The 9,278-nt window shown below is 53.5% G+C and overlaps 2 protein-coding genes across 2 annotated transcripts; one reads left to right on the top strand and one right to left on the bottom strand.

The window, feature by feature from the left end:
• Positions 1–754: 754 nt before the first annotated feature.
• Positions 755–6,197, top strand: MEF2BNB (MEF2B neighbor). Its single transcript, XM_010016125.1, has 4 exons — positions 755–863; positions 4,651–4,715; positions 5,158–5,265; positions 6,149–6,197. The coding sequence occupies exons 1-4, from the start codon at positions 774–776 to the stop codon at positions 6,189–6,191; spliced, it is 306 nt and encodes a 101-aa protein (XP_010014427.1). The 5' UTR covers positions 755–773; the 3' UTR covers positions 6,192–6,197.
• Positions 6,198–8,040: 1,843 nt separating this feature from the next.
• TMEM221 (transmembrane protein 221) lies at positions 8,041–8,874 on the bottom strand (the record flags this gene model as incomplete). The annotated part of the gene is made up of 2 exons (XM_010016126.1): positions 8,041–8,558; positions 8,789–8,874. Coding segments are annotated over 2 exons (604 nt in total), but the record flags the coding sequence as incomplete, so codon positions are not given.
• Positions 8,875–9,278: the final 404 nt, after the last annotated feature.

The following is a 9,278-nucleotide window of genomic DNA, read 5'->3' as shown; positions in this document are numbered from 1 at the left end:
TCTGTCCCGGGGGGGGAATCCTTCCTGCAAAGCTCGTTCCCGTTTGTGCGCTGAAGCTCCTCTGTCTCTGGCATCACAGACCTGGCGCATCCGAGCAGTTGTCACGGAAACCAAAGCTCCGAAGGGAGGAGAAGAGAAAAGAAACCCAAAACTGATGCAGGAGCTGAACTTGTTCTGCTTCAGCCCGGTGCAAACACCCCCCGAGCATCCCTTGCTATGAGCAATGAAACCAGCTCCGAGTTTGGGCTTTTAATTGTAAGGAGCTAATAATTCTCCTTGTGAACCTGCAGAGAGGGATCAGAGCTGTGACTTAATTGGAAAGGTGTTCCCATGTGGAGCAGGGCCTGGACAGAGCCTGAGTCAGGATGAGAGGTGTGTAGGGAGGGGAAGTGGCTCAGCAGCCGCCTGGGAACAGCAGCAGGGCTTCCTGAGCCCTGGCTGGCAGCCACCAAGCCTCCTCCATGGGTGCTTGTAGGACATCACCTTGGGGAGCAACAGCAGGACCCCGCTGGAGGCCCTGAGCAGAGAGACTGGGAGAAGCAGCATTCCCAGCCAGGCATAGGAGCAGACCCTGGGCTCTGCTCATCTCCTGCCCCCCGCCAGACTGCTCAGCGACGGGCATAACCCTGTAAGCAGAACAACCAGAGCTTGCAGGGGACCGGGGCGGCGGTGACGTCCCCGTCTGGCTTTCCCAAGGGATGGGGGACATGCCAAGCTCTCCTCTTCCCACGCCTGTTGTTCTTGTTGCAGTCACAGACAAGTTCACGGAGAGCATGTACGTGTTGGCCAACGAGCCCTCGGTGGCACTGTACCGGCTGCAGGAGCACGTGCGCAGGTCCCTCCCTGAGCTCGCCCAGCACAAGGTGAGTTGGGCTCCACTTGGCCTCCAGAGCTGCCACCCTTGAGCACAGAGTGTTTTCCTGACCTGGCACCTTGTCCCGACTTCACCTCCCTAAGGGGGAGCGGGAAGGAGGGAGGAAATTGGCTGTTGGGGTGTGAGGTGCTGCAGGAGCCCAGCTTGGTCTGAACTAGTGGGGATGGGGGATACCTGTAGACCTGAGTCAAAAAGCAGCTTGAGAGTGCGGCCGTGGTGCTGTGCTCTCACAGCTGGGTTTGTGCATGGAGACAAAAAGAAAGGAGTCGTCTGTTTTGTACAGGGAGGAGGGAGATGCTGAATCTTATTACCCCTGCCTGCACTGGGAGGCTTTTATTTCCTACATAAAATAAGGAGGAGGGTGAGAGGAGGGAAGGGGGCGAGTGAAGAGACAACTGAGAAGAGCCCACATCAGGCAAAGCAGGATAATGAATCGCATCTCACAGCTGTGCTCCTCCTTTCCTCCAGAGCACAGACACTTTAATGCCAGCCTTGTTGTCCTTCTCCCTCTTCTGCCAGTCATGATTCATTAGGAGTGATGTCTCATGAATAGATTACTGCTTCATGTCTATGCTAATGCACTGTCAGGCCCCATTTTTCACCTTTGCTTTACAGCCCTGCTTTCCAAATTAACCTGGATCGTGACACTTTATTATTCAATTATTTATTAATGGTTTATATAGGTGTCTGTGTGCAGTGGTTGGTGTATAGAGATGTATGTGTGTGTGCAGCACGTGCTGCTTGTGGCACTGGCATGCAGGAGAAGGGTTGTAATCTTATTCCTGAGCTGTCACTTGCTTTCATTTAATCAGGATAGTCCCACTTTCAGGGAATGTGTCCTGAACAAAAGGAAATGGAGCAAATTGTATGACAAGTCTTGCAGAGGGGAGAGATCAGTTCCCATCCCTGAGCGGTGCCTAAGAGGGATGAGGGTGAGGGACAGCGCAGCAGCACTAGTGGAAACAGCAGACACAGAGTGCTGTTGAGCACTGAGGTTTTTGCCAGGCTAGGTCTCTGAAAACCTTTGGTTCTCTCATTTTTCCTGCTCTTTGCAGTTATCTGCAGCGTTCTGTGCCCTCTCTGGCTCATCTAAGTTCGTTTCCTAACTGCAGCTCTCCCAGAGAATCCTCTTTTGTGGCCAGAATTGCTGCTGGTTTTCACTTGTGAGAAAGGAGGTCACGCTGTCCTGTGAATGCCAGCAGCATCTGTGAGGACCCTGCACCCTCTGTGTGACTGCAGCCTCACAAGCATCAGATCCCTTTGGTCTTCAATGCCTTCATGTTCAGCCTTGCAGCCTCCCTCCTGCCCTGCTCTCTAGTCCAGCTGGGGCAGTGGTTGGCCTTAGCACACGAGGAATTGCTCCCTGCAGTAACAGTGCATGGCAGGACAAAGCTGAACTGACCACACAGTGCTCTGGTGCCACCCCGGTGCCTGTTTGCTTCTCCAGTGTTAGAAGGAGTGTGACAAGAGCTGGGAGAGAATGGAAAGAAAATGGTTTGTGGCAGCTGGAACAGAGCTGCTGTGAGGGACATTTCCTCCAGCCCCATCAGCTTCCCATGTTCTCCTCCCTGCTCATAACTGGTAGGAACTGGGAGGATTAAACATAGCTCAGGCCTGACTGTGCTGCGGAGCTGCTGGCAGTGGGCTGGTGGCCACGTTCTCTCTGTTATCCCACTCTCATTTTATCCCAGTTTCAGGCATTGCTGTTTGCAGTGAACAGGCTGAGCCTGACAAGCCCTTGAGCCCAGGCAGCCAAACCCCAGGAGGAAGGGATGTGCTCAGGGCCATGGTCTCAGCATTCCGTTATATGAGGATGGATATTTTGGGTTGCTCTGCCAGAGCCCATCGGCTTTGTGGTTAGAGACTGGAACAGGAGGGTGTCAGCAGGGCTGTGCACCATGAACACGCTGTCAGGTTTGATCTGGATCAGAGCAAAGGCATTAAAGTGCTTTAAATGCTTCAGAATAGAAAAGAAGAAAAAGAAATGTTCTGTATGGATCTGTTCTTAAGTAATTTAGTCCCAAGATGTAGGTAATGTACAAAGGAAATGGGATTTATTGGTTGCTTCCAGCTTTCCTTCAGCTGTGCAGTAACTCCATCTCTGGCTGTGAATGCTCCTGAGATGCTGCCTTTGAAATTCCCAGGGTTAAACCTTGGAAAAATTGGGAAGGAGGGGGCTGGGAGAAAAGTTTCTGCAGGGAGAAGGTCACCCCATCCCTTTACAACAAGCAACTTGCTGTGATTTGAGAAAACAATAATCTTAATACCTTCCTCGCATCCCCGACTCTCCGAGCAGATTTGCCACCTCGCTGATAAGATCCTGGTGAAGGCTCTCGCTGCCTCTGCACGTTGAGGCTGTGCTTCTGAGCCCTGCTCCACACAGAGCAGCCTGTCTGCGTGTCTCTGGTCTTTGGAGAACTTACAGCTCCTCATTAATTCATTCCCAAGCACCAGTAATAAATCATTAGTGCTGTTGTGTATTAATAGCTGGCTTTAGTTCTTAAACTGCATCCAAGGGCATAGCCTGGGAATCTGAAGAAAGGACATCAAGGAAAGATTAAGACGTGAGGAGCTCTAGGGAAAGGCTCTTGTTCCTAATTAAGGCCATGAAAATCCCAGGAAGTGGTGGGAATGCTGGGAACAGGCATCACTGCCTCTGGTGATGGGAAATGACTAAAACGTACCAGTGCTCAGGAACGGCAGGAGCACAGGCTGTGACACACACACCAGCCATGGCAGGGGCTACACGGTTGTTGAAGAGCATCTGGCCCCTCTTAAGGAGAGCAGGGAGAGGAGCTGCAGGGACGTTTGTGCATCCTCTGCACTCAACGTGTGTTCCCAGCAGCAGGAACAGCCGTGGTGTTGTGTGGGGTGTGAGTCCTGCAGGGAACTGCCGGGAGCATGGCATGTACAGGCTTGTTTCTTTTGTAGTCTATAGCGATGTGGTCAAGCGTCTGATGGAGGACAGCCTTTGAATAGCAGAAGTGATTCTGGAGGAAGTCCAAGCTCCTACCCCACCTCCTTCACTCACAGAAAGAGGCCCTTGGGTTTCCTCTGGCTTGTAACTAGACGCAGCAGAATAGATGGGAGAATTAGCTCCCAGGAGAATGTATATTCAAGAGCGCCCAAACTACTTGAGGACTTTTGCAGTAGGTGTCTGATGAGCTCTGAATTCCACTGTGCTCTCACTGTGATTTGTGGTGGTTGGTTGGAGCTAGGGCACAGTTCTGTCCTGTGCCAGGACTGGCTACGTGCAGCACTGCTCCAGTCTGTGCCCAGTTGAGAGGGCTCCTTCCAGCTCGTGACAGGAAGGACACGGTGCTGACTGCTGCTTGGGAGCAGACGCTGGGGTCTCAGAGCAGGCGGGAGGCCAAGGATGCTCTAAAAACCTTTGTGAATGGCAGGTTTACTGAAACAAGAACTTTCCAGAAGCTTTACCTGGCTTTGAAGGGAGGACTAAGGACGGAGCTCCACGGGAGCTGTGTTAGTTCCAGCTGCCTGCTGGGCTGGACACACCAGGACATCCAAGTACTCCAAAACATCCAGCCAGTCCGTTGCACTCAGCAGTGTTGCTGCTTGCTCACAGCCTGACTGTCCGTGGCTCTCAGCAGGCCCATGGGCGAAAAGAGCTAAAGCCAAGGGGAATTTTGCCAGAGTATGCAAAGAGTTGGCCTGAACTAGGAGCCCTGCCAGAAATACACACAATAAATGTCTCTTAAATGCTAGTGTGTGGCTGTGTCTGCCCAGCACACACCTCATGGTGTCTTCTCTTTCAGTCCGACATGCAGAGCTGGGAGGAGCAGAGCCAAGGAGCCATCTACACAGTGGAGTATGCCTGCAGGTATGGGGGCCTCCTCCAAGCTGGAGGGTTGTGTTCACAGGCAGTGGTGTAGTGGTAGAAACAAAGCAAGAAGCTGACTGTGGTTCCCTGATGCCTCCCTGGTGTAAGCTGAGGAGAGAGCACAGTCGGGGTGTGGGTGTGAGGGTATGAGCAGTCCCTGTAGGGACAGGACAAGGGCTTTAACCTGCCCGAGGGGAGATTGAGATGAGCTCTGAGGCAGAAGCTCTTCCCTGGGAGGGTGCTGAGGCGCTGGCACAGGGTGCCCAGAGAAGCTGTGGCTGCCCCATCCCTGGCCAGGTTGGGTACAAACCAGGCTGGGATTCTATGATGCTGTGAAGTTGGGGGTTTTATTACCAGTCCTCTCTGTCAGTGTGTGCTCCAAGCCCACAATGCCTTTGGAAATACTGACAGTTCATCTCCCCCCCGCCTCTTTGTCTTTCAGTGCCATAAAGAACATGACTGACAGCACCGTGTACTTCAAGAGCATTGACAATCTGCTCAAACACGCCATAGCCATGAAGGAGCAGCTGAACGCTGCCCAGGGCCGCAGGTAGCAAGGGGATGTGACACTGCCTGTGCCCAAGTGACCATCCTGGCTGGCAGAGGCCTTGGTGACACAGTGCAGTGCAGATATACCAAGAGGTTCTCTCAGGGATGGGATTCTAGGCTCTTACTTGAAAGAGCACACTGCTTGCTTTCCAGTGATCTTCTGGCCTTGTTCACTGGGAAGCAAATGATCCAGTTTATAAAAGGGCAACTGGAAAATAATTTATTTCCTTATTTAAAAAGGGATGTTTGGTTGTGTAAAACATGTTTTTGTTGTGTCAAAAGCATTTGGAGTGAGATGATGCTACTGAAATGGGGTAAGTGAGGCTGTTCTCTGTCACATGAATGGCTCTTTTGGGCCAGAGTCCCGCAGAGATAAGTGGTAGCAGAATGATGAGGCATTTCTGTGTGGTTGCAGTTGAACTACAGCTACTAAAATATCTTCCAGCAGGTCGCCTGAGTCCAGTGTATGTATCTCTTCCTCCTTCCCTCCTCCGTTTTGGAGTCTGGCTGGGTAGGAGTGAGAAAATTCCCAAGTGCCCATCCCTGACAAACCCACCACAGTGAACAGAGCCTCTGTCTCTGCAGCACGACTTTGCTTAGACACCTCTGGTCCGGGTTCCGTGTTTCCCTGCTGCCTGCTTGGCAGGGTCACGCTCTGCACGGCCCGGAGCGTGCTGAGTGGGTTTGTGGTGGTGTGGCTGCAGATTGCTTGCCACCCACAGGGGCTGGTGTGTGTTGCTCTGTAGCCTACACAGCACTCTGAAAGCTCTTCTTGTCTAAGCCACTCTCCTGCCGCAAGCAGGGAGGTTTTATCTGAGGGAGCCCCTGGTTCTTTGCAGTGTCCTCCCTGCCTGCTGGATGTGACCCTCTCTTTCTCTTCACAGCACTGTTGCCCCGCAAGCCAAGAATCCTCCAGCCAGTTCCTGATTCCAGTCAAGACTGGCCGTCCTCTGCTGCCTTCTCCAGCCCAGCTCTATGTTCTCCAACCACGGGGAGGAGGGAGAAACCACCTACTCAATCTGTGAAGCTGCACCAAGGCTTTTGCCTGCTTCTGTTCCCAGTAATGGGTGCACCTGAGCAGACAAACCCTGCCACAGGGGTCAGCACTGCTTTGGGGAGTGCTTTGGGGGTCAGCTCTGTCCCTTTGCTCTGCAAGAGGGGAACGGGCTGGTTCTGTGCTTGTCCTTTCCAGTTCTCTTCAATGGCAGGCTGCTGTGAGGCATTTTTCTCTCTACCTCTTGGCCACAGAAATATCTCTGCAAAACTAGGTCTTGCTTTCAGTGTTTTGTGGGTGGCTGTGGAAAGATGTAATGCAGGCACACTTTGGCTTTGTTCAGGAGGCATTCTGCAAGGAGAGGGTTTCATATGTGTGCCAGGGAGCTGCTGAATCTGGTTTCAGAGAGAACAATAATAAAAAGAAAACACAAGAAAGTTCTGTCTAAAACCTCCCCCTGTTGCTTGCCTCGGGCTGAGGGGTCTTGGAGCCTGCTGGCTCGGCGTGTTTCAAAGGGCATGGAGCAAAACAAAGACGTGCAGAGCTGGAGCCTTTCAAAGGAAAAAGGAACTCTCCTGTTCTTCATAAAGCCAACAAGAAAAGGGCTCTCTCCATCCCCTGTCCTGCAGTGGGAAGCAGAGCTGGTGCACAGCTTTGGAGGGCGTTTTACAATGGATGCAGCTTCAGCGTTCATCTCTCCTGGAACCAGCTCTGTTCTGCTGAAGAATTTCCCAAGGATGCAGGGATCAAAGCAGGGCTAAACTCAGTTCCCAAAGGAATTGTTTTGTGTTCAGGATAACAGGTGTCTTTCAGGATAATAGCAAGGGAGGGGAGAGGGAGTCTCTGAATTGGTGGCCTCTCTTCACTCCCTGAAATGCTTTACTAGCTGCTGAATGATGAGAAACTGGGGAAGTGTGTGCTGCTGCTGTGGGCCAGGACTGGGCTGGCAGAGTGTGAAGCTGTGAGTAACAAGCGAGGTGTTAGTCAGAGGGACAGAGTGAGCTGAACCGACTTGTGTTTCATGGCAACAGCACTGCCTTTAGTACCTGTGCTGTGCCCTGCACGCAGGAGAGGAGCAGCAGTGCCAATGCAGAGCCCTTCCAGAACCTCAGCCATGAGAGCCTGAACTGCTCTGGGGGCACCCAGGTAACTCTCAGAGAGGTCCCTCCGCTGCTGAGCAAAGCCAGGGCTGCTCTAGCACAACCCCTTCCTTGTGGAGAGCTGTTGGTGGCCCTGCTCAGCGAGCGGACATGCTGGTGGCCAAGCAGCAGGATCTCTGCCGCCCCGAACCCACCCTCTGCAGCTTGCAGACTCCTCTGCTTCCATCTCACTTGCTCCTCAATCATCTTGTTTTCTTACCCCCTGCCTGGCTGCTGGGTGGTTGTATGATCTGCCTTGGTGTAGTGCTGGCTGCTGGGATGGAGGAGGAAGAAGGAGGGAGGCAGCAGAAGGGCAGGGAATGATGGATAGAGAACTCGGTTGGGGTCTGCTGGAGAAGGAGAACAGGTCTGCTTATGGGCAAGGTCCCCTTCTCACCCACGTATTTCCTTGCTGCAGTTACAGCCGAGGACTTTTGGCTTTGAGTAGATGTAGTGTCTTCTCCATAAAGCAAAGAGCATCAGGCAGCAGCTGCAGAGACCCCCAGGCACGAGGGTGAGAATGCAGCCACCCCCTGCTCTGGTGAGACAAGACCTATGTTAAGCTCTAATACAGATGCAAATCTTGGCCCTGGTGCCTGCGGCTGCCCTGGGAGGAAATGAGGAGAAAAGGTCCGACTTCCACTCACACTAGAGTCGAGTCCTTGCCCGACGCTCCAGGTTTGCGAGACATGAGGTTCCTCATCTCCTGCGTGATGCTGTTCCAGGGCTTGCCCTGTGCCTGCAGCAGACCCGACTCTGCTGACAGTGTCCTGTGTGTGCGGGGCAGGTTGTAACTCTCCTTCTCGGAGCGGGGGCCAGGGCTGCCCGAGGAGGTGAGGTTGCTGCTGGCCGGGGAACCCAGCTGGGATTTGCGCTCCAGGAAAGGAGGGAAGGAGAATTCCCGGTGGATCTCGGGCTGAGGCCGGGGCGCAGTCACGTTCTTGTTGTTGAGGTCACTGGTGGAGGAGTCGCCGTGCTGGGCAGAGTCGTTCTCATAGAGGGTGTGAGAGACCTCGGAGTGGCCGCGCCGGGAAACCTTGGAAGCCCGAACCAGGGTGTGCGTTACCGTGATCAGCAGGACAATGATGCCCGAGGAGAGGATGCAGGCGCTGGCGATGCCGGCCTCCAGCTCAAACAGCAGCAGCATGTAGATGGCGAGAGCTGGAAGGAGAGCACAGAACATCTTGAGGAGCAAGAAGGACTAAAGGGAAGCATTTGACCTGTAGAATTGAGGCCTGAGGAGCCCTGGTGAAGGCTGCTCACCGAGAACAGCAAGTTCACGCTACGGGAATGAGCTGGCAAAGCCATTTGCAAAACAAAGCCGGTGCTGCAGAAACGCAGCAGCAAAGAAGCACTCAGAGCGCAGGGGGCCAGGGGGGATCAGCACTTGCCTGTCAGGTAGACAGAGACCCCGCAGCAGAAGAGGCCGATGGCAGCGTGGCGCACGGCGCGGCTGTCCAGGAGGAACCAGGCTGCCCTGCAAAAGAGGTGAGAGAACACGGGGCTGTGTGTGCTCCTGGCTCTGGTCTCAGCACAGCACAAACACTGCTGGGAAGGCTGCTGAGAAACTGAAACAGGGGTTTTGCATAGAGAAGAGCCAGGTCACGAGGGTTGCACCGCTCTGGGCCACCTTCTTCCCGCTCTGGACCAGGAGATTTTAACATCTCTGGACATCTCAAGCTTTTCCTGCCTGGCTGCTGTGCTTCAGAGGCCAGATGGGCTCAGGGGCTCGGGAGAGGCTCTTTGCAGGTGTTTTCCCCCTGTTCAGCAAACCCTGAAGATCAAGCAAGGAACGAAACTGAGCACACCTCCCCCATAAAGAAAGAACGACAAGTGAAGTGCTGGTACACTGGCTTAAGCAAGGCCAGGTTCTCGCTTCAC

This window comes from Nestor notabilis, unplaced genomic scaffold, assembly GCF_000696875.1.
Source record: "Nestor notabilis isolate BGI_N333 unplaced genomic scaffold, ASM69687v1 scaffold27606, whole genome shotgun sequence".
In the NCBI taxonomy this organism is placed as follows: Eukaryota; Metazoa; Chordata; class Aves; order Psittaciformes; family Psittacidae; genus Nestor; species Nestor notabilis.
Note: the sequence above shows the minus strand (reverse complement) of the source record. Positions and strands in the feature narration are given on the sequence as shown.